Source organism: Oncorhynchus clarkii, chromosome 19 (assembly GCF_045791955.1).
Source record: "Oncorhynchus clarkii lewisi isolate Uvic-CL-2024 chromosome 19, UVic_Ocla_1.0, whole genome shotgun sequence".
NCBI classification, from domain to species: domain Eukaryota; kingdom Metazoa; phylum Chordata; class Actinopteri; order Salmoniformes; family Salmonidae; genus Oncorhynchus; species Oncorhynchus clarkii.
In genome coordinates, this window is record NC_092165.1 from 1,092,157 (window position 1) to 1,117,652 (window position 25,496).

Here is a 25,496-nt window from a genome sequence, read left to right on the forward strand (position 1 = left end):
AGTGGTGATGGGTCTAGTGGTGATGGGAGTGATGGGTCTAGTGGTGATGGGTCTAGTGGTGATGAGAGTGATGTGTCTAGTGGTGATGGGAGTGATGGGTCTAGTGGTGATGGGTCTAGTGGTGATGAGAGTGATGTGTCTAGTGGTGATGGGAGTGATGGGTCTAGTGGTGATGGGAGTGATGGGTCTAGTGGTGATGGGAGTGATGGGTCTAGTAGATATGGGAGTGATGGGTCTAGTGGTGATGGGTCTAGTGGTGATGGGAGTGATGGGTCTAGTGGTGATGGGTCTAGGGGTGATGAGAGTGATGGGTATAGTGGTGATGAGAGTCATGGGTCTAGTGGTGATGGGTCTAGTGGTGATGGGAGTGATGGGTCTAGTGGTGATGGGTCTAGTGGTGATGAGAGTGATGTGTCTAGTGGTGATGGGAGTGATGGGTCTAGTGGTGATGGGAGTGATGGGTCTAGTAGATATGGGAGTGATGGGTCTAGTGGTGATGGGTCTAGTGGTGATGGGAGTGATGAGTCTAGTGGTGATGGGAGTGATGGGTATAGTGGTGATGGGAGTGATTGGTCTAATGGTGATGGGTCTAGTGGTGATGGGTCTAGTGGTGATGGGTCTAGTGGTGATGAGAGTGATGGGTCTAGTGGTGATGGGTCTAGTGGTGATGGGAGTGATGGGTCTAGTGGTGATGGGGGTAATGGGTCTAGTGGTGATGGGTCTAGTGGTGATGAGAGTGATGGGTCTAGTGGTGATGGGAGTGATGGTCTAGTGGTGATGAGAGTCATGGGTCTAGTGGTGATGGGTCTAGTGGTGATGGGAGTGATGGGTCTAGTGGTGATGGGAGTTATGGGTCTAGTGGTGATGGGAGTGATGAGTCTAGTGGTTATGGGAGTGATGGGTCTAGTGGTGATGGGTCTAGTGGTGATGAGAGTGATGGGTCTATTGGTGATGGAGAGTGATGGGTCTAGTGGTGATGGGAGTGATGGGTCTAGTGGTGATGGGAGTGATGGGTCTAGTGGTGATGGGTCTAGTGGTGATGAGAGTGATGGGTCTAGTGGTGATGGGAGTGATGGTCTAGTGGTGATGGGAGTGATGGGTCTAGTGGTGATGTCTCTCAGCCCATGATGGGCATTTTCATCTGTTGGGGTTGTTTTAACTTTGAACAATGTGTGTGAATGAGCGAAGGAACTTAACGATGAGTTGTGAGATACGATTGACTACTCCAATTACATCATCAACTAATTAGTAGACAATCAGTAGACAATTAGTACCTAATAACTACAGGGCTGGGAGCTGAGAGAAAACCACTACACTACTGGGCTGTCTGACCCAGAGCTGAGCGAAAACCACTACACTACTGGGCTTTCTGACCCAGAGCTGAGAGAGAACGACTACACTACTGGGCTTTCTGACCCAGAGCTGAGAGAAAACCACTACACTACTGGGCTTTCTGACCCAGAGCTGAGATAGAGTTGATAGCTAGTGATAGAGTTGATAGCTAGTGATAGATAGTGTTGATAGATAGTGATAAATAGTGTTGATAGCTAGTGATAGATAGTGTTGATATCTAGTGATAGATAGTGTTGATATCTAGTGATAGATAGTGTTGAGATCTAGTGATAGATAGTGTTGATAGCTAGTGATAGTGTTGATAGCTAGTGATAGATAGTGTTGATAGCTAGTGATAGATAGTGTTGATAGCTAGTGATAGATTTGGTTGATAGCTATTGATAGATATTGTTGATAGCTAGTGATAGATAGTGTTGATAGCTATTGATAGTGTTGATAGCTAGTGATAGATAGTGTTGATAGCTAGTGATAGATAGTGTTGATAGCTATTCATAGCTAGTGGTAGTGTTGATAGCTAATCATAGCTAGTGGTAGTATTGATAGCTAGTGATAGATAGTGTTGATAGCTAGTGATAGACTGTGTTGATAGCTAATTATAGCTAGTGATAGTGTTGATAGCTAGTGTTGATAGCTATTGATAGATGGTGTTGATAGTGTTGATAGCTAGTGATAGATAGTGTTGATAGCTAGTGATAGTGTTGATCGCTAATTATAGCTAGTGATAGATAGTGTTGATAGCTAATTATAGCTAGTGATAGATAATGTTGATAGCTAGTGATAGATAGTGTTGATAACTAGTGATAGATGGTGTTGATAGCTAATTATAGCAAGTGATAGTGTTGATAGCTAGTGAGATATAATGTTGATAGCTAATCATTGCTAGTGATAGATAGTGTTGATAGCTAATTATAGCTAGTGATAGTGTTGATAGATAGTGATAGATAGTGTTGATAGATAGTGATATATATTGTTGATAGCTAATTATAGCTAGTGATAGTGGTGATAGATAGTGATAGATAGTGTTGATAGCTAGTGATAGATAGTGTTGATAGCTAGTGATAGATAGTGTTGATAGCTAATCATAACTATTGATAGATTGTGTTAATAGCTAATTATAGCTAGTGATAGTGTTGATAGCTAGTGATAGATGGTGTTGATAGCTAGTGATAGATAGTGTTGATAGCAAATCATAGCTAGTGATAGATTGTGTTGATAGCTAATTATAGCCAGTGATAGTGTTGATAGATAGTGATAGATAGTGTTGATAGCTAGTGATAGATAGTGTTGATAGCTAGTGATATATATTGTTGATAGCTAATCATAGCTAGTGATAGATTGTGTTGATAGCTAATGATAGATAGCGTTGATAGCTAATTATAGCTAGTGATAGATGGTGTTGATAGCTAGTGATAGATAGTGTTGATAGATAGTGATAGCGTTGATAGCTAATGATAGATAGTGTTGATAGCCAATGATAGATATTAAGTTTAGTTGGTGTAAGATAGTGTTGATAGATAATTATAGATAGTAATGATAGTTGGTGATAGATAGTAATGAGAGCTAGTGATAGATAGTAATGATAGTTGGTGATAGATAGTAATGGTATAGTGTTGATAGTAATGATAGCTAGTGATAGATTGTTACGATAGCTAGTGATAGATAGTAATGATAGATAGTAATTATTGCTAGTGATAGTGTTGATAGCTGGCGATAGATAGTAATGATAGTTGGTGATAGATAGTGTTGATAGCCAGTGTTAGTAAATATAGATAGTGATAGATAGTAATTCTAGCTAGTGATATATAGTAATTATTGCTAGTGATAGTGTTAATAGCTGGCGATAGATAGTAATGATAGTTGGTGATAGATAGTAATTATAAATAGTGTTGATAGCAGGAGATAGATAGTAATGATAGTTGGTGATAGATCGTGTTGATAGATAGTAATGATAGTTGGTGATAGATTGTGTTGATAGATAGTAATGATAGCTGGCGATAGATAGTGTTGATAGCTAGTGATAGATAGTAATGATAGATAGTGTTGGGGTTAGGAGCTGAGAGACTCACTGCTCTACACTGCAGAGTGTATTGATAGCCTAACAGTAGTTTACTCTGTCAGCTGCAGCAGGGACACAATGCAGACTACAGCTATTTACAGCCTAAGAGTAGAGAGAGTGCGCGTGTGTGTGTGTGTGTGCATAAGTGGGTGCCTGTGTGTGGCTATGTGAAATACAGTGGATGAAACAGGATGAAGAAGCTTATGGCAATCTTTATTTAAAAACAGTCCCTAAAAATAAATCAGTCAGATGGCACACAGTCCAGTTCCAAAACACTTTGAGACTCTTAATTATAACCTTGTTATATATAAACACACAGGAACAGTTTAGATAGAAGAAAGAAAGAACACACACCTGTAGAGGTGAGGTACTGATTATCTGAACATAGAACTCTGAAAACAAGAACATGACAGTCGGCGTTCTAAACATTAGGCAGATGGGTATGGAAATAAAAAGGTTGAAAATGTAGAGTTTTAAATGTTATACACATTTGGGCTTTTCACCAACTAGAATTCACTGAACTCTATTGAGGAAGAGACTGGTCTTTATTTAATAGAATTCACTGAACTCTATTGAGGAAGAGACTGGTCTTTATCTAGTAGAATTCACTGAACTCTATTGAGGAAGAGACTGTTCTTTATTTAATAGAATTCACTGAACTCTATTGAGGAAGAGACTGGCCTTTAACTAGTAGAATTCACTGAACTCTAGTGAGGAAGAGACTGGACTTTAACTAGTAGAATTCACTGAACTCTAGTGAGGAAGAGACTGGACTTTATCTAGTAGAATTCACTGAACTCTATTGAGGAAGAGACTGGTCCTTATATAGTAGAATTCACTGAATAGTGAGGAAGAGACTGGTCTTTATCTAGTAGAATTCACTTCCTCTATTGAGGAAGAGACTGGTCTTTATCTAGTAGAATTCACTGAACTCTATTGAGGAAGAGACTGGTCTTTATCTAGTAGAATTCACTGAACTCTATTGAGGAAGAGACTGGTCTTTATCTAGTAGAATTCACTGAACTCTATTGAGGAAGAGACTGTTCTTTATTTAATAGAATTCACTGAACTCTATTGAGGAAGAGACTGGTCTTTATCTAGTAGAATTCACTGAATATTGAGGAAGAGACTGGTCTTTATCTAGTAGAATTCACTGAACTCTATTGAGGAAGAGACTGGTCTTCATCTAGTAGAATTCACTGAACTCTATTGAGGAAGAGACTGGTCTTTATCTAGTAGAATTCACTGAACTCTATTGAGGAAGAGACTGTTCTTTATTTAATATAATTCACTTCCTCAGTTGAGGAAGAGACTGTTCTTTATTTAATATAATTCACTTCCTCAGTTGAGGAAGAGACTGGTCTTTATTTAATAGAATTCACTTCCTCAGTTGAGGAAGAGACTGGTCTTTATCTAGTAGAATTCACTGAACTCTATTGAGGAAGAGACTGGTCTTTATTTAATAGAATTCACTTCCTCAGTTGAGGAAGAGACTGGTCTTTATTTAATAGAATTCACTTCCTCAGTTGAGGAAGAGACTGGTCTTTATCTAGTAGAATTCACTGAACTCTATTGAGGAAGAGACTGGTCTTTATTTAATAGAATTCACTTCCTCAGTTGAGGAAGAGACTGGTCTTTATCTAGTAGAATTCACTGAACTCTATTGAGGAAGAGACTGGCCTTTAACTAGTAGAATTCACTGAACTCTAGTGAGGAAGAGACTGGACTTTATCTAGTAGAATTCACTGAACTCTATTGAGGAAGAGACTGGTCCTTATATAGTAGAATTCACTGAATATTGAGGAAGAGACTGGTCTTTATCTAGTAGAATTCACTTCCTCTATTGAGGAAGAGACTGGTCTTTATCTAGTAGAATTCACTGAATATTGAGGAAGAGACTGGTCTTTATCTAGTAGAATTCACTTCCTCTATTGAGGAAGAGACTGGTCTTTATCTAGTAGAATTCACTGAACTCTATTGAGGAAGAGACTGGTCTTTATCTAGTAGAATTCACTGAACTCTATTGAGGAAGAGACTGTTCTTTATTTAATAGAATTCACTTCCTCAATTGAGGAAGAGACTGGTCTTTATCTAGTAGAATTCACTGAACTCTATTGAGGAAGAGACTGGTCTTTATCTAGTAGAATTCACTGAACTCTATTGAGGAAGAGACTGGTCTTTATCTAGTAGAATTCACTGAACTCTATTGAGGAAGAGACTGTTCTTTATTTAATAGAATTCACTTCCTCAATTGAGGAAGAGACTGGTCTTTATCTAGTAGAATTCACTGAACTCTATTGAGGAAGAGACTGGTCTTTATCTAGTAGAATTCACTGAACTCTATTGAGGAAGAGACTGGTCTTTATCTAGTAGAATTCACTGAACTCTATTGAGGAAGAGACTGGTCTTTATCTAGTAGAATTCACTGAACTCTATTGAGGAAGAGACTGGTCTTTATTTAATAGAATTCACTTCCTCAGTTGAGGAAGAGACTGGTCTTTATTTAATAGAATTCACTTCCTCAGTTGAGGAAGAGACTGGTCTTTATCTAGTAGAATTCACTGAACTCTATTGAGGAAGAGACTGGTCTTTATTTAATAGAATTCACTTCCTCAGTTGAGGAAGAGACTGGTCTTTATCTAGTAGAATTCACTGAACTCTATTGAGGAAGAGACTGGCCTTTAACTAGTAGAATTCACTGAACTCTAGTGAGGAAGAGACTGGACTTTATCTAGTAGAATTCACTGAACTCTATTGAGGAAGAGACTGGTCCTTATATAGTAGAATTCACTGAATATTGAGGAAGAGACTGGTCTTTATCTAGTAGAATTCACTTCCTCTATTGAGGAAGAGACTGGTCTTTATCTAGTAGAATTCACTGAATATTGAGGAAGAGACTGGTCTTTATCTAGTAGAATTCACTTCCTCTATTGAGGAAGAGACTGGTCTTTATCTAGTAGAATTCACTGAACTCTATTGAGGAAGAGACTGGTCTTTATCTAGTAGAATTCACTGAACTCTATTGAGGAAGAGACTGTTCTTTATTTAATAGAATTCACTTCCTCAATTGAGGAAGAGACTGGTCTTTATCTAGTAGAATTCACTGAACTCTATTGAGGAAGAGACTGGTCTTTATCTAGTAGAATTCACTGAACTCTATTGAGGAAGAGACTGGTCTTTATCTAGTAGAATTCACTGAACTCTATTGAGGAAGAGACTGTTCTTTATTTAATAGAATTCACTTCCTCAATTGAGGAAGAGACTGGTCTTTATCTAGTAGAATTCACTGAACTCTATTGAGGAAGAGACTGGTCTTTATCTAGTAGAATTCACTGAACTCTATTGAGGAAGAGACTGGTCTTTATCTAGTAGAATTCACTGAACTCTATTGAGGAAGAGACTGGTCTTTATCTAGTAGAATTCACTGAACTCTATTGAGGAAGAGACTGGTCTTTATCTAGTAGAATTCACTGAATATTGAGGAAGAGACTAGCCTTTTCATAATCAGTTGATGATCAGATCCGAGGACTGACTATCAACCAACACAATTGCTGATTAGATGAAGCCTTCTCAGTGTGGATGAGGGTAGGATGTTGATGTGCTGCTTACTGAATATATTTATACTAAACACTACATTCTAAATAGTATGTAGTATGATTAGTACACAGTATGTAGTTTTACAAAGTAGTAGGGAAAGACAGATTTCAGACACGGCCCACACTTCTCTTCTGTCTGGCAGCAGTGTGTAGAGTGTCCAGCAGGTGACAGAGAAGAGCACGTGATGTCACCAGGCCAGACAGAGAAGAGAGGGACTTCATGTCCCCAGGGAGAGTTCTGTACAGGTTAGATGACGTTAGTATGTAGTAGAGTAGAACACATGTAAAACCTTGCACTATTGTGTTGGTTTTAATAGAGATAGAGTTATAGAAAACAGCCGAATTGATCTAGTGTAGTGTATATCTATGTCTGTGTAGAGGTTGCTTGTGCTGAGTCCTCTGTGTGCAACAAGAACCATATCCTCAATCTAACCCTACACACACACACACACACACACACACACACACACACACACACACACACACAAAACCTCTCTCTGTCTCTCCTCTCTCTCCTGTCTCTCTCCTCTCTCTCTGTCTCTCCTGTCTCTCTCTGTCTCTCTCCACTTAGTGATTTATATACATTAAATCCAGTGCATTGAAGCGCTAGTAGCATCACCAGTGCTAACACAGCTTGGTAGATAATATAAAAGTGATCAGTATCAATATAATAAATCAATGTGTAATATTGACCTATACATCATGTTAATAGGGAAGTGGCCCCCTGTGAGGCTGACTGAGTGACCGGAGTCTTCAGTGGCAATAACAACTGGGTCAGAACAGAAATGTGGTGCAGAGATAAGCATGCATGTCCCATCATCATCATCATCATTACCATCATCATCACCATCATGCATGTCCCATCATCATCATCATCACCATCATGCATGTCCCTACTAGTCCTGCTTGTAGAGCACAGTAAACACATCATCATCATCATCATCATCATCATCATTACCATCATCGTGATCACCACCATCATTACCATCACCATCATTACCATTATCATCATCATCATCATTACCATTATCAGCATCATTACCATTATCATCACCATCATCATTATCATCACCATCATCACCATCATTACCATTACCATTATCACCATCACCATCATCATTACCATCATCATCATCTTCATCAGAGTTCAGTAGTAAAGTAATCAGGAATTTAGAGGGAGTCACTGTGCATTAGCTGGTTATTAGTTCAACTCCCTCTTTTGGCTGAACCAGCTTATTGGTTCTCGTCCTTTTGGCTGGACCTTGTTATCGGTTCAAGTCCTTTTGGCTGGACCTTGTTATCGGTTCAAGTCCTTTTGGCTGGACCTTGTTATCGGTTCAAGTCCTTTTGGCTGAACCCGCTTATTGGTTCTCGTCCTTTTGGCTAAACCCGCTTATTGGTTCTCGTCCTTTTGGCTGAACCAGCTTATTGGTTCAAGTCCTTTTGGCTGAACCCGCTTATTGGTTCTCGTCCTTTTGGCTGAACCAGCTTATTGGTTCAAGTCCTTTTGGCTGAACCAGCTTATTGGTTCAAGTCCTTTTGGCTGAACCAGCTTATTGGTTCAAGTTCCTCTTGTGGCTGAACCAGCTTATTGGTTCAAATCCTTTTGGCTGAACCAGCTTATTAGTTCAAGTCCTTTTGGCTGAACCAGCTTATTGATTCAAGTCCCTCTTTTGGCTGAACAGGTTATTGGTTCAAGTCCCCCTTTTGGCTGAACATGTTATTGGTTCAAGTCCCTCTTTTGGCTGAACCAGCTTATTGGTTCAAGTCCCTCTTTTGGCTGAACCAGCTTATTGGTTCAAGTCCCCCTTTTGGCTGAACATGTTATTGGTTCAAGTCCCTCTTTTGGCTGAACCAGCTTATTGGTTCAAGTCCCACTTTTGGCTGAACCAGTTTATTGGTTCAAGTCCCTCTTTTGGCACTCTCCTGTACTTGGCATTGGTACTCTATTATGGCACTGTCTTTTGTCCATATAAAGACCAAAGTCTGTTGTTCATGGGCCATATACAGTATGTCTGTTGTTCATGGGCCATATACAGTATGTCTGTTGTTCATGGGCCATATACAGTATGTCTGTTGTTCATGGGCCATATACAGTATGTCTGTTGTTCATGGGCCATATACAGTATGTCTGTTGTTCATGGGCCATATACAGTATGTCTGTTGTTCATGGGCCATATATGTCTATTTTTAGTTTCTGGCCTCAGTGCCATCTGTTGTTTTAGGCTCAAACTAGGTTTTTAGTGAAAACAGGGGTTAGGGTTCAGAGGTCAAACTAGGTCTTAAGTGAAAACAGGGGTCAGGGTTCAGACGTCAAACTAGGTCTCTAGTGAAAACAAGGGTTAGGGTTCAGAGGTCAAACTAGGTCTCTAGTGAAAACAGGGGTTAGGGTTCAGAGGTCAAACTAGGGCTCTAGTGAAAACAGGGGTTAGGGTTCAGAGGTCAAACTAGGTCTCTAGTGAAAACAGGGGTTAGGGTTCAGAGGTCAAACTAGGTCTCTAGTGAAAACAGGGGTTAGGGTTCAGAGCAAGCATTATTATCATCATTATTATAGTTATTATTCATATAATTAATATAACATTATTGTTATTATTATTGTTATAACTAGTCCTATGTACAGAGCGGTAGTGAAGTCGGAGTATACAGGCGATCATATTGACTCACTCTACTAAATGGAAGCTTTTGAAAATACTTAAAAAATATAATTATTTCCCCTGTGAAGTTGATCAACTTGCTTTATAAAATTGCGTCTGATGCAGCTGAAGTCTCGTGTGCTTGAATCAGAGCTGGTCACTATGGAAATGGATAGGTGTGCCGTGGTTGGTTGTTTTCACTTCCCGGGAGAGTATAGAGGGGAAGAGTGATGACATCACCAGCCCAGAGCTGTCTGCCCATTCAGAGAAGAGGGCGGGAAGGAAGTCCAGTCCTCTGAAAAACGTGATGGGTTGATGTGGAGTTGGCCGGCGGCTCTCTGTGATCTGATTGGCTGTAAGGCACTGTGAGGGAGTGGTCAGGAGAGGTCAGTCATGCTGAGGCTCATGGGTAGTCCTGGTCGGAGGTAGGGGACGCGGGGAAAGTCAGGAGGGTGAGAGAAGTCAGGGGTCAGAACACGCCCGTTCTCTCCAGAGGACCCCGTGATGGACAGCCTGGCCTTACTCCGCATGGCATCTGTAAATGTCATCTACACACACACACACACACACGCACACGCACGCGCACACGCACACACACACAAAATAAAAAATGCAATGGTCAGGGTCAGCTCCACTTGCTGTAGAAATATAAATGTATAGATATGTAAAATGTAGAAATGCAGTATGTTGAAATCTAGAAATGCAGTATGTAGTAAATGTAGTATGTAGTAAATGCAGTATGTAGTAAATGCAGTATGTAATAAATGTAGTATGTAGTCAATGTAGTATGTAGTAAATGTAGTATGTAGTAAATGCAGTATGTAGTAAATGCAGTAGGTAGTAAATGCAGTATGTAGAAAATGCAGTATGTAATAAATGTAGTCAATGTAGTATGTAGTAAATGTAGTATGTAGTAAATGTAGTATGTAGTAAATGCAGTATGTAGTAAATGCAGTATGTAATAAATGTAGTATGTAGTAAATGTAGTCAATGTAGTATGTAGTAAATGTAGTATGTAGTAAATGCAGTATGTAGTAAATGCAGTATGTAGTAAATGCAGTATGTAGTAAATGCAGTATGTAGTAAATGTAGTATGTAGTAAATGTAGTATGTAGTAAATGCAGTATGTAGTAAATGCAGTATGTAGTAAATGTAGAAATGCAGTATGTTGAAATCTAGAAATGCAGTATGTAGTAAATGTAGTATGTAGTAAATGTAGTATGTAGTAAATGCAGTATGTAGTAAATGTAGTATGTAGCAGTGCAGTAAGTAGTAAATGCAGTATGTAATAAATGTAGTATGTAGTAAATGTAGTATGTAGTAAATGTAGTATGTAGTAAATGTAGTTTGTAGTAAATGTAGTATGTAGTAAATGTAGTATGTAGTAAATGCAGTAGTTAGTAAATGCAGTATGTAGTAAATGTAGTATGTAGTCAATGTAGTATGTAGTAAATGCAGTATGTTGAAATCTAGAAATGCAGTATGTAGTAAATGCAGTATGTTGAAATCTAGAAATGCAGTATGTAGTAAATGTAGTATGTAGTAAAAGCAGTATGTAGTAAATGTAGTATGTAGTATGTAGTAAATGTAGTATGTAGTAAATGCAGTATGTAGTAAATGTAGTATGTAGTATGTAGTAAATGCAGTATGTTGACATCTAGAAATGCAGTATGTAGTAAATGTAGTATGTGGTAATTGCAGTATGTAGTCAATGTAGTAAATGTAGTATGTAGTCAATGTAGTAAATGCAGTATGTAGTAAATTTAGTAAATGCAGTAAATGTAGTATGTAGTAAATGTAGTCTTTAGTCAATGTAGTAAATGCAGTAAATGTAGTATGTAGTCAATGTAATAAATGTAGTATATAGTACATGCAGTATGTAGTAAATGTAGTATGTAGTAAATGCAGTATGTAGTAAATGCAGTATGTAGTATGTAGTAAATGCAGTATGTAGTAAATGTAGTATGTAGTAAATGTAGTATGTAGTAAATGCAGTATGTAGTATGTAGTAAATGTAGTATGTAGTAAATGCAGTATGTAGTAAATGCAGTATGTAGTAAATGTAGTATGTAGTCAATGTAGTATGTAGTAAATGCAGTATGTTGAAATCTAGAAATGCAGTATGTAGTAAATGCAGTATGTTGAAATCTAGAAATGCAGTATGTAGTAAATGTAGTATGTAGTATGTAGTAAATGTAGTATGTAGTAAATGCAGTATGTAGTAAATGTAGTATGTAGTATGTAGTAAATGCAGTATGTTGAAATCTAGAAATGCAGTATGTAGTAAATGTAGTATGTGGTAATTGCAGTATGTAGTCAATGTAGTAAATGTAGTATGTAGTCAATGTAGTAAATGCAGTATGTAGTACATTTAGTAAATGCAGTAAATGTAGTATGTAGTAAATGTAGTCTTTAGTCAATGTAGTAAATGCAGTAAATGTAGTATGTAGTAAATGTAGTCTTTAGTCAATGTAGTAAATGTAGTAAATGTAGTCTTTAGTCAATGTAGTAAATGTAGTCTTTAGTCAATGTAGTCAATGTAATAAATGTAGTATATAGTAAATGCAGTATGTAGTAAATGTAGTATGTAGTAAATGCAGTATGTAGTAAATACAGTATGTAGTATGTAGTAAATGCAGTATGTCGTAAATGTAGTATGTAGTAAATGTAGTATGTAGTAAATGCAGTATGTAGTATGTAGTAAATGCAGTATGTAGTAAATGTAGTATGTAGTAAATGCAGTATGTAGTAAATGTAGTATGTAGTAAATGCAGTATGTAGTATGTAGTAAATGTAGTATGTAGAAATGCAGTATGTAGTAAATGCAGTGTGTAGTATGTAGTAAATGTAGTATGTAGTAAATGCAGTATGTAGTAAATGCAGTATGTAGTATGTAGTAAATGCAGTATGTAGTAAATGTAGTATGTAGTAAATATAGTATGTAGTAAATGCAGTATGTAGTATGTAGTAAATGTAGTATGTAGTAAATGCAGTATGTAGTAAATGTAGTATGTAGTCAATGTAGTATGTAGTAAATGCAGTATGTTGAAATCTAGAAATGCAGTATGTAGTAAATGCAGTATGTAGTATGTAGTAAATGCAGTATGTAGTAAATGTAGTATGTAGTAAATATAGTATGTAGTAAATGCAGTATGTAGTATGTAGTAAATGTAGTATGTAGTAAATGCAGTATGTAGTAAATGCAGTATGTAGTACATTTAGTAAATGCAGTAAATGTAGTATGTAGTAAATGTAGTCTTTAGTCAATGTAGTAAATGCATTAAATGTAGTATGTAGTCAATGTAATAAATGTAGTATATAGTAAATGCAGTATGTAGTAAATGTAGTATGTAGTAAATGCAGTATGTAGTAAATGCAGTATGTAGTATGTAGTAAATGCAGTATGTAGTAAATGTAGTATGTAGTAAATGTAGTATGTAGTAAATGCAGTATGTAGTAAATGCAGTATGTAGTATGTAGTAAATGCAGTATGTAGTAAATGTAGTATGTAGTCAATGTAGTATGTAGTAAATACAGTATGTAGTATGTAGTAAATGTAGTAAATGCAGTATGTAGTAAATGTAGTATGTAGTAAATGCAGTATGTAGTATGTAGTAAATGTAGTATGTAGAAATGCAGTATGTAGTAAATGCAGTATGCAGAAATGCAGTATGTTGAAATCTAGAAATGCAGTATGTAGTAAATGTAGTATATAGTAAATGTAGTATGTGGTAATTGCAGTATATAGTAAATGCAGTAAATGTAGTATGTAGTCAATGTAGTAAACACAGTAAATGTAGAAAATGCAGTAAATGTTGTATGTAGAAATGTAGTATGTAGTCAATGTAGTAAATGCAGTATGTAGTCAATGTAGTAAATGCAGTATGTAGTAAATGTAGTAAATGCAGTAAATGTAGTAAATGCAGTAAATGTAGTATGTAGTCAATGTAGTAAATGCAGTAAATGTAGTATGTAGTTAATGTAGTAAACGTAGTAAATGCAGTATGTAGTAAAAGTAGTAAATGCAGTAAATGTAATATGTAGTCAATGTAGTAAATGTAATAAATGCAGTATGTAGTCAATGTAGTAAATGCAGTAAATGTAGTATGTAGTAAATGTAGTAAATGCAGTAAATGTAATATGTAGTCAATGTAGTAAATGTAGTAAATGCAGTATGTAGTCAATGTAGTAAATGAAGTAAATGTAGTATGTAGTAAAAGTAGTAAATGCAGTAATTGCAGTATGTAGTCAATGTAATAAATGTAGTATGTAGTAAATGTAGTAAAAGCAGTAAATGTAGTAAATGCAGTAAATTCAGTATGTAGTCAATGTAGTAAATGCAGTAAATGTGTATGTAGTCAATGTAGTAAATGCAGTAAATGTGTATGTAGTCAATGTAGTAAATGCAGTAAATGTAGTAAATGTGTATGTAATAAATGTAGTATGTGGTAATTGCAGTATGTAGTCAATGTCATAAATGCAGTAAATGTGGTAAATGCAGTATGTAGTCAATGTAGTAAATGTAGTAAATGTAGTATGTAGTAAATGTAGTATGTAGTAAATGTAGTAAATGCAGTAAATGTAGTATGTAGTCAATGTAGTAAATGTATATGTAGTATCTAGTAAATATAGTAAATGTATATGTAGTATCTAGTAAATATAGTAAATGTATATGTAGTATCTAGTAAATATAGTAAATGTATATGTAGTATGGAATAAATGCAGCATTTAATAAATGTAGTAAATGCAGTAAATATATAGGTAATGTGTGTGGTGACAGTATGGTGTGTGACAGTATGGTGTGTGGTGACAGTATGGTGTGTGGTGACAGTATGGGGCATATGACAGTATGGGGCATCTGACAGTATGGGGCATATGACAGTATGGTGCGTATGACAGTATGGTGTGTGGTGACAGTATGGGGCATATGACAGTATGGGGTGTGGTGACAGTATGGTGTGTGGTGACAGTATGGTGTGTGTGACAGTATGGTGTGTGGTGACAGTATGGTGTGTGGTGACAGTATGGTGTGTGGTGACAGTATGGTGTGTGGTGACAGTATGGTGTGTGGTGACAGTATGGTGTGTGTTGACAGTATGGTGTGTGGTGACAGTATGGTGTGTGTGACAGTATGGTGTGTGGTGACAGTATGGTGTGTGGTGACAGTATAGTGTGTGGTGACAGTATGGTGTGTGGTGACAGTATGGTGTGTGGTGACAGTATGGTGTGTGGTGACAGTATGGTGTGTGGTGACCGTATGGTGTGTGGTGACCGTATGGTGTGTTTGACAGTATGGTGTGTGTGACAGTATGGTGTGTGACAGTATGGTGTGTTTGACAGTATGGTGTGTGGTGACAGTATGGTGTGTGGTGACAGTATGGTGTGTGGTGACAGTATGGGGCATATGACAGTATGGGGCATATGACAGTATGGTGTGTGTGACAGTATGGTGTGTGTGACAGTATGGGGTGTATGACAGTAAGTATGGTGTGTTGACAGTATGGTGCGTGGTGACAGTATGGTGTGTTTGACAGTATGGTGTGTGGTGACAGTATGGTGTGTGGTGGCAGTATGGTGTGTGGTGACAGTATGGTGTGTTTGACAGTATGGTGTGTGGTGACAGTATGGTGTGTGGTGACAGTATGGTGTGTTTGACAGTATGGGGTGTATGACAGTAAGTATGGTGTGTTGACAGTATGGTGCGTGGTGACAGTATGGTGTGTGACAATATGGTGTGTGACAGTTTGGTGTATGAAAGTATGGTGTGTGGTGACAGTATGGTGTGTGGTGACAGTATGGTGTGTGTTGACAGTATCGGGTGTGTTGACAGTATGGTGTGTGGTGACAGTATGGTGTGTGGTGACAGTATGGTGTGTGACAGTATGGTGTGTGGTGACAGTATGGTGTGTGGTGACAGTATGGTGTGTGTAACATTATGGTGTGTGAAAGTATGGAGTGTGGTGACAGTATGGTGTGTGGTGACAGTATGGTGTGTGACAGTATGGTGTGTGACAGTATGGTGTGTGGTGACAGTACGGTGTATGGTGACAGTATGGTGTGTGACAGTATGGTGTGTAACAGTATGGTGTGTGATAGTATGGTGTGTGGTGACAGTATGGTGTGTGGTGACAGTATGGTGTGTGACAGTATGGTGTGTGGTGACAGTATGGGGTGTGTGACAGTATGGTGTGTGACAGTATGGTGTGTGGTGACAGTATGGTGTGTGGTGACAGTATGGTGTGTGGTGACAGTATGGTGTGTTGTGACAGTATGGTGTGTGGTGACAGTATAGTGTGTGGTGACAGTATGGTGTGTGGTGACAGTATGGTGTGAGGTGACAGTATGGTGTGTGACAGTATGGTGTGTGGTGACAGTATGGTGTGTGACAGTATGGTGTGTGGTGACAGTATGGGGTGTGTGAAAGTATGGTGTGTGGTGACAGTATGGTGTGTGGTGACAGTATGGGGTGTGACAGTATGGTGTGTGGTGACAGTATAGTGTGTGACAGTATGGTGTGTGGTGACAGTATGGTGTGTGGTGACAGTATGGTGTGTGGTGACAGTATGGTGTGTGGTGACAGTATGGTGTGTGGTGACATTATGGTGTGTGGTGACAGTATGGTGTGTGACAGTATGGTGTGTGACATTATGGTGTGTGACAGTATAGTGTGTGGTGACAGTATGGTGTGTGACAGTATGGTGTGTGGTGACAGTATGGTGTGTGGTGACAGCATGGTGTGTGGTGACAGTATGGTGTGTGACAGTATGGTGTGTGGTGACAGTATGGTGTGTGACAGTATGGTGTGTGACAGTATGGTCTGTAGTGACAGTATGATGTGTGACAGTATGGTGTGTGGTGACAGTATGGTGTGTGGTGACAGTATGGTGTGTGGTGACAGTATTGTGTGTGACAGTATGGTGTGTGGTGACAGTATGGTGTGTGGTGACAGTATGGGGTGTGACAGTATGGTGTGTGGTGACAGTATAGTGTGTGACAGTATGGTGTGTGACAGTATGACAGTATGGTCTGTAGTGACAGTATGGTGTGTGACAGTATGGTGTGTGGTGACAGTATGGTGTGTGGTGACAGTATGGTGTGTGGTGACAGTATGGTGTGTGACAGTATGGTGTGTGGTGACAGTATGGTGTGTGGTGACAGTATGGGGTGTGACAGTATGGTGTGTGGTGACAGTATAGTGTGTGACAGTATGGTGTGTGGTGACAGTATGGTGTGTGTGACATTATGGTGTGTGGTGACAGTATGGTGTGTGGTGACAGTATGGTGTGTGGTGACATTATGGTGTGTGGTGACAGTATGGTGTGTGACAGTATGGTGTGTGACATTATGGTGTGTGACAGTATGGTGTGTGGTGACAGTATGGTGTGTGACAGTATGGTGTGTGGTGACAGTATGGTGTGTGGTGACAGTATGGGGTGTGGTGACAGTATGGTGTGTGACAGTATGGTGGGTGTGTGAAAGTATGGTGTGTTTGACAGTATGGTGTGTGGTGACAGTATGGTGTGTGGTGACAGTATGGTGTGTGGTGACAGTATGGGGCATATGACAGTATGGGGCATATGACAGTATGGTGTGTGTGACAGTATGGTGTGTGTGACAGTATGGTGTGTGGTGACAGTATGGTGTGTTTGACAGTATGGGGTGTGGTGACAGTATGGGGCATATGACAGTATGGTGTGTGTGACAGTATGGTGTGTGTGACAGTATGGTGTGTGGTGACAGTATGGTGTGTGGTGACAGTATGGTGTGTGGTGGCAGTATGGTGTGTGGTGACAGTATGGTGTGTTTGACAGTATGGTGTGTGGTGACAGTATGGTGTGTGGTGACAGTATGGTGTGTTTGACAGTATGGGGTGTATGACAGTAAGTATGGTGTGTTGACAGTATGGTGCGTGGTGACAGTATGGTGTGTGACAATATGGTGTGTGACAGTTTGGTGTATGAAAGTATGGTGTGTGGTGACAGTATGGTGTGTGGTGACAGTATGGTGTGTGTTGACAGTATCGGGTGTGTTGACAGTATGGTGTGTGGTGACAGTATGGTGTGTGGTGACAGTATGGTGTGTGACAGTTTGGTGTGTGACAGTATGGTGTGTGGTGACAGTATGGTGTGTGGTGACAGTATGGTGTGTGTAACATTATGGTGTGTGAAAGTATGGAGTGTTCGTGACAGTATGGTGTGTGGTGACAGTATGGTGTGTGACAGTATGGTGTGTGACAGTATGGTGTGTGGTGACAGTACGGTGTGTGGTGACAGTATGGTGTGTGACAGTATGGTGTGTAACAGTATGGTGTGTGATAGTATGGTGTGTGGTGACAGTATGGTGTGTGGTGACAGTATGGTGTGTGACAGTATGGTGTGTGGTGACAGTATGGGGTGTGTGAAAGTATGGTGTGTGACAGTATGGTGTGTGGTGACAGTATGGTGTGTGGTGACAGTATGGTGTGTGACAGTATGGTGTGTGGTGACAGTATGGTGTGTGGTAACAGTATGGTGTGTGGTGACAGTATGGTGTGTGGTGACAGTATAGTGTGTGGTGACAGTATGGTGTGTGGTGACAGTATGGTGTGAGGTGACAGTATGGTGTGTGACAGTATGGTGTGTGGTGACAGTATGGTGTGTGACAGTATGGTGTGTGGTGACAGTATGGTGTGTGGTGACAGTATGGGGTGTGACAGTATGGTGTGTGGTGACAGTATAGTGTGTGACAGTATGGTGTGTGACAGTATGGTCTGTAGTGACAGTATGGTGTGTGACAGTATGGTGTGTGGTGACAGTATGGTGTGTGTGACATTATGGTGTGTGGTGACAGTATGGTGTGTGGTGACAGTATGGTGTGTGGTGACATTATGGTGTGTGGTGACAGTATGGTGTGTGACAGTATGGTGTGTGACATTATGGTGTGTGACAGTATGGTGTGTGACAGTATGGTGTGTGGTGACAGTATGGTGTGTGGTGACAGTATGGTGTGTGACAGTATGGTGTGTGACAGTATGGTCTGTAGTGACAGTATGATGTGTGACAGTATGGTGTGTGGTGACAGTATGGTGTGTAGTGACAGTATGGTGTGTGGTGACAGTATCGTGTGTGACAGTATAGTGTGTGGTGACAGTATGGTGTGTGGTGACAGTATGGGGTGTGACAGTATGGTGTGTGGTGACAGTATAGTGTGTGACAGTATGGTGTGTGACAGTATGGTGTGTGACAGTATGGTCTGTAGTGACAGTATGGTGTGTGACAGTATGGTGTGTGGTGACAGTATGGTGTGTGGTGACAGTATGGTGTGTGGTGACAGTATGGTGTGTGACAGTATGGTGTGTGGTGACAGTATGGTGTGTGGTGACAGTATGGGGTGTGACAGTATGGTGTGTGGTGACAGTATAGTGTGTGACAGTATGGTGTGTGGTGACAGTATGGTGTGTGACAGTATGGTGTGTGACAGTATGGTCTGTAGTGACAGTATGGTGTGGTGACAGTATGGTGTGTGGTGACAGTATGGTGTGTGGTGACAGTATGGTGTGTGGTGACAGTATGGTGTGTGACAGTATGGTGTGTGACATTATGGTGTGTGACAGTATGGTGTGTGGTGACAGTATGGTGTGTGACAGTATGGTGTGTGGTGACAGTATGGTGTGTGGTGACAGTATGGGGTGTGACAGTATGGTGTGTGGTGACAGTATAGTGTGTGACAGTATGGTGTGTGGTGACAGTATGGTGTGTGACAGTATGGTGTGTGACAGTATGGTCTGTAGTGACAGTATGGTGTGTGACAGTATGGTGTGTGGTGACAGTATGGTGTGTGTGACATTATGGTGTGTGGTGACAGTATGGTGTGTGGTGACAGTATGGTGTGTGGTGACATTATGGTGTGTGGTGACAGTATGGTGTGTGACAGTATGGTGTGTGACATTATGGTGTGTGACAGTATGGTGTGTGGTGACAGTATGGTGTGTGACAGTATGGTGTGTGGTGACAGTATGGTGTGTGGTGACAGTATGGTGTGTGACAGTATGGTGTGTGACAGTATGGTCTGTAGTGACAGTATGGTGTGTGACAGTATGGTTTGTGGTGACAGTATGGTGTGTGGTGACAGTATCGTGTGTGACAGTATGGTGTGTGGTGACAGTATGGTGTGTGGTGACAGTATGGGGTGTGACAGTATGGTGTGTGGTGACAGTATAGTGTGTGACAGTATGGTGTGTGACAGTATGGTGTGTGACAGTATGGTCTGTAGTGACAGTATGGTGTGTGACAGTATGGTGTGTGGTGACAGTATGGTGTGTGGTGACAGTATGGTGTGTGGTGACAGTATGGTGTGTGACAGTATGGTGTGTGGTGACAGTATGGTGTGTGGTGACAGTATGGGGTGTGACAGTATGGTGTGTGGTGACAGTATAGTGTGTGACAGTATGGTGTGTGGTGACAGTAGGGTGTGTGACAGTATGGTGTGTGACAGTATGGTCTGTAGTGACAGTATGGTGTGTGACAGTATGGTGTGTGGTGACAGTATGGGGCATATGACAGTATGGGGCATATGACAGTATGGTCTGTGTGACAGTATGGTGTGTGTGACAGTATGGTGTGTGGTGACAGTATGGTGTGTTTGACAGTATGGGGTGTATGACAGTAAGTATGGTGTGTTGACAGTATGGTGCGTGGTGACAGTATGGTGTGTTTGACAGTATGGTGTGTGGTGACAGTATGGGGCATATGACAGTATGGTGTGTGTGACAGTATGGTGTGTGTGACAGTATTGTGTGTGGTGACAGTATGGTGTGTGGTGACAGTATGGTGTGTGGTAACAGTATGGTGTGTGGTGACAGTATGGTGTGTGGTGACAGTATGGTGTGTTTGACAGTATGGTGTGTGGTGACAGTATGGTGTGTGGTGACAGTATGGTGTGTTTGACAGTATGGGGTGTATGACAGTAAGTATGGTGTGTTGACAGTATGGTGCGTGGTGACAGTATGGTGTGTGACAATATGGTGTGTGACAGTTTGGTGTATGAAAGTATGGTGTGTGGTGACAGTATGGTGTGTGGTGACAGTATGGTGTGTGTTGACAGTATTGGGTGTGTTGACAGTATGGTGTGTGGTGACAGTATGGTGTGTGACAGTATGGTGTGTGGTGACAGTATGGTGTGTGGTGACAGTATGGTGTGTGTAACATTATGGTGTGTGAAAGTATGGAGTGTGGTGACAGTATGGTGTGTGGTGACAGTATGGTGTGTGACAGTATGGTGTGTGACAGTATGGTGTGTGGTGACAGTACGGTGTGTGGTGACAGTATGGTGTGTGACAGTATGGTGTGTAACAGTATGGTGTGTGATAGTATGGTGTGTGGTGACAGTATGGTGTGTGACAGTATGGTGTGTGGTGACAGTATGGGGTGTGTGAAAGTATGGTGTGTGACAGTATGGTGTGTGGTGACAGTATGGTGTGTGGTGACAGTATGGTGTGTGACAGTATGGTGTGTGGTGACAGTATGGTGTGTGGTAACAGTATGGTGTGTGGTGACAGTATGGTGTGTGGTGACAGTATAGTGTGTGGTGACAGTATGGTGTGTGGTGACAGTATGGTGTGAGGTGACAGTATGGTGTGTGACAGTATGGTGTGTGGTGACAGTATGGTGTGTGACAGTATGGTGTGTGGTGACAGTATGGGGTGTGTGAAAGTATGGTGTGTGGTGACAGTATGGTGTGTGGTGACAGTATGGGGTGTGACAGTATGGTGTGTGGTGACAGTATAGTGTGTGACAGTATGGTGTGTGGTGACAGTATGGTGTGTGGTGACAGTATGGTGTGTGGTGACATTATGGTGTGTGGTGACAGTATGGTGTGTGACAGTATGGTGTGTGACATTATGGTGTTTGACAGTATAGTGTGTGGTGACAGTATGGTGTGTGACAGTATGGTGTGTGGTGACAGTATGGTGTGTGGTGACAGCATGGTGTGTGACAGTATGGTGTGTGGTGACAGTATGGTGTGTGACAGTATGGTGTGTGACAGTATGGTCTGTAGTGACAGTATGATGTGTGACAGTATGGTGTGTGGTGACAGTATGGTGTGTGGTGACAGTATCGTGTGTGACAGTATGGTGTGTGGTGACAGTATGGTGTGTGGTGACAGTATGGGGTGTGACAGTATGGTGTGTGGTGACAGTATAGTGTGTGAAAGTATGGTGTGTGACAGTATGGTGTGCTACAGTATGGTCTGTAGTGACAGTATGGTGTGTGACAGTATGGTGTGTGGTGACAGTATGGTGTGTGGTGACAGTATGGTGTGTGGTGACAGTATGGTGTGTGACAGTATTGTGTGTGGTGACAGTATGGTGTGTGGTGACAGTATGGGGTGTGACAGTATGGTGTGTGGTGACAGTATAGTGTGTGACAGTATGGTGTGTGGTGACAGTATGGTGTGTGACAGTATGGTGTGTGGTGACAGTATGGTGTGTGACAGTATGGTGTGTGGTGACAGTATGGTGTGTGACAGTATGGTGTGTGACAGTATGGTTTGTAGTGACAGTATGATGTGTGACAGTATGGTGTGTGGTGACAGTATGGTGTGTGGTGACAGTATGGTGTGTGGTGACAGTATCGTGTGTGACAGTATGGTGTGTGGTGACAGTATGGTGTGTGGTGACAGTATGGGGTGTGACAGTATGGTGTGTGGTGACAGTATAGTGTGTGACAGTATGGTGTGTGACAGTATGGTGTGTGACAGTATGGTCTGTAGTGACAGTATGGTGTGTGACAGTATGGTGTGTGGTGACAGTATGGTGTGTGGTGACAGTATGGTGTGTGACAGTATGGTGTGTGGTGACAGTATGGTGTGTGGTGACAGTATTGGGTGTGACAGTATGGTGTGTGGTGACAGTATAGTGTGTGACAGTATGGTGTGTGGTGACAGTATGGTGTGTGACAGTATGGTGTGTGACAGTATGGTCTGTAGTGACAGTATGGTGTGTGACAGTATGGTGTGTGGTGACAGTATGGTGTGAGACAGTATGGTGTGTGGTGACAGTATGGTGTGTGTGACATTATGGTGTGTGGTGACAGTATGGTGTGTGGTGACAGTATGGTGTGTGGTGACAGTATGGTGTGTGACAGTATGGTGTGTGACATTATGGTGTGTGACAGTATGGTGTGTGGTGACAGTATGGTGTGTGACAGTATGGTGTGTGGTGACAGTATGGTGTGTGGTGACAGTATGGTGTGTGACAGTATGGTGTGTGACAGTATGGTCTGTAGTGACAGTATGGTGTGTGACAGTATGGTCTGTAGTGACAGTATGGTGTGTGACAGTATGGTGTGTGGTGACAGTATGGTGTGAGACAGTATGGTGTGTGGTGACAGTATGGTGTGTGTGACATTATGGTGTGTGGTGACAGTATGGTGTGTGGTGACAGTATGGTGTGTGGTGACAGTATGGTGTGTGACAGTATGGTGTGTGACATTATGGTGTGTGACAGTACGGTGTGTGGTGACAGTATGGTGTGTGACAGTATGGTGTGTGGTGACAGTATGGTGTGTGGTGACAGTATGGTGTGTGACAGTATGGTGTGTGACAGTATGGTCTGTAGTGACAGTATGGTGTGTGACAGTATGGTGTGTGGTGACAGTATGGTGTGTGGTGACAGTATGGTGTGTGGTGACAGTATCGTGTGTGACAGTATGGTGTGTGGTGACAGTATGGTGTGTGGTGACAGTATGGGGTGTGACAGTATGGTGTGTGGTGACAGTATAGTGTGTGACAGTATGGTGTGTGACAGTATGGTGTGTGACAGTATGGTCTGTAGTGACAGTATGGTGTGTGACAGTATGGTGTGTGGTGACAGTATGGTGTGTGGTGACAGTATGGTGTGTGGTGACAGTATGGTGTGTGACAGTATTGTGTGTGGTGACAGTATGGTGTGTGGTGACAGTATGGGGTGTGACAGTATGGTGTGTGGTGACAGTATAGTGTGTGACAGTATGGTGTGTGGTGACAGTATGGTGTGTGACAGTATGGTGTGTGGTGACAGTATGGTGTGTGACAGTATGGTGTGTGGTGACAGTATGGTGTGTGACAGTATGGTGTGTGACAGTATGGTTTGTAGTGACAGTATGATGTGTGACAGTATGGTGTGTGGTGACAGTATGGTGTGTGGTGACAGTATGGTGTGTGGTGACAGTATCGTGTGTGACAGTATGGTGTGTGGTGACAGTATGGTGTGTGGTGACAGTATGGGGTGTGACAGTATGGTGTGTGGTGACAGTATAGTGTGTGACAGTATGGTGTGTGACAGTATGGTGTGTGACAGTATGGTCTGTAGTGACAGTATGGTGTGTGACAGTATGGTGTGTGGTGACAGTATGGTGTGTGGTGACAGTATGGTGTGTGACAGTATGGTGTGTGGTGACAGTATGGTGTGTGGTGACAGTATTGGGTGTGACAGTATGGTGTGTGGTGACAGTATAGTGTGTGACAGTATGGTGTGTGGTGACAGTATGGTGTGTGACAGTATGGTGTGTGACAGTATGGTCTGTAGTGACAGTATGGTGTGTGACAGTATGGTGTGTGGTGACAGTATGGTGTGAGACAGTATGGTGTGTGGTGACAGTATGGTGTGTGTGACATTATGGTGTGTGGTGACAGTATGGTGTGTGGTGACAGTATGGTGTGTGGTGACAGTATGGTGTGTGACAGTATGGTGTGTGACATTATGGTGTGTGACAGTATGGTGTGTGGTGACAGTATGGTGTGTGACAGTATGGTGTGTGGTGACAGTATGGTGTGTGGTGACAGTATGGTGTGTGACAGTATGGTGTGTGACAGTATGGTCTGTAGTGACAGTATGGTGTGTGACAGTATGGTGTGTGGTGACAGTATGGTGTGTGGTGACAGTATGGTGTGTGGTGACAGTATCGTGTGTGACAGTATGGTGTGTGGTGACAGTATGGTGTGTGGTGACAGTATGGGGTGTGACAGTATGGTGTGTGACAGTATGGTCTGTAGTGACAGTATGGTGTGTGACAGTATGGTGTGTGGTGACAGTATGGTGTGTGACAATATGGTGTGTGGTGACAGTATGGTGTGTGACAGTATGGTGTGTGGTGACAGTATGGTGTGTGGTGACAGTATGGTCTGTGGTGACAGTATGGTGTGGTGACAGTATGGTGTGTGGTGACAGTATGGTGTGTGGTGACAGTATGGTGTGTGGTGACAATATGGTGTGTGACAATATGGTGTGTGGTGACAGTATGGTGTGTGTGACATTATGGTGTGTGGTGACAGTATGGTGTGTGACAGTATGGTGTGTGACAGTATGGTGTGTGGTGACAGTATGGTGTGTGGTGACAGTATGGTCTGTGGTGACAGTATGGTGTGGTGACAGTGTGGTGTGTGACAGTATGGTGTGTGGTGACAGTATGGTGTGTGGTGACAGTATGGTCTGTGGTGACAGTATGGTGTGGTGACAGTATGGTGTGTGGTGACAGTATGGTGTGTGGTGACAGTGTGGGGTGTGACAGTATGGTGTGTGGTGACAGTATAGTGTGTGACAGTATGGTGTGTGACAGTATGGTGTGTGACAGTATGGTCTGTAGTGACAGTATGGTGTGTGACAGTATGGTGTGTGGTGACGGTATGGTGTGTGGTGACAGTATGGTGTGTGGTGACAGTATGGTGTGTGACAGTATGGTGTGTGGTGACAGTATGGTGTGTGGTGACAGTATGGGGTGTGACAGTATGGTGTGTGACAGTATGGTCTGTAGTGACAGTATGGTGTGTGACAATATGGTGTGTGGTGACAGTATGGTGTGTGACAGTATGGTGTGTGGTGACAGTATGGTGTGTGGTGAC

The 25,496-nt window shown here is 41.5% G+C and overlaps 1 protein-coding gene across 1 annotated transcript in view; it reads right to left on the bottom strand.

Moving 5' to 3' along the window:
- Positions 1-10,015: 10,015 nt before the first annotated feature.
- The window catches only part of LOC139374568 (glutamate receptor 2-like), a 68,616-nt gene continuing 53,135 nt past the window's right edge, over positions 10,016-25,496 (bottom strand). Inside the window, exon 16 of the mRNA XM_071115566.1 lies at positions 10,016-10,186. Within this exon, the coding sequence (XP_070971667.1) occupies positions 10,016-10,186 (171 nt within the window). The remainder of the gene's footprint in view (positions 10,187-25,496) is intronic.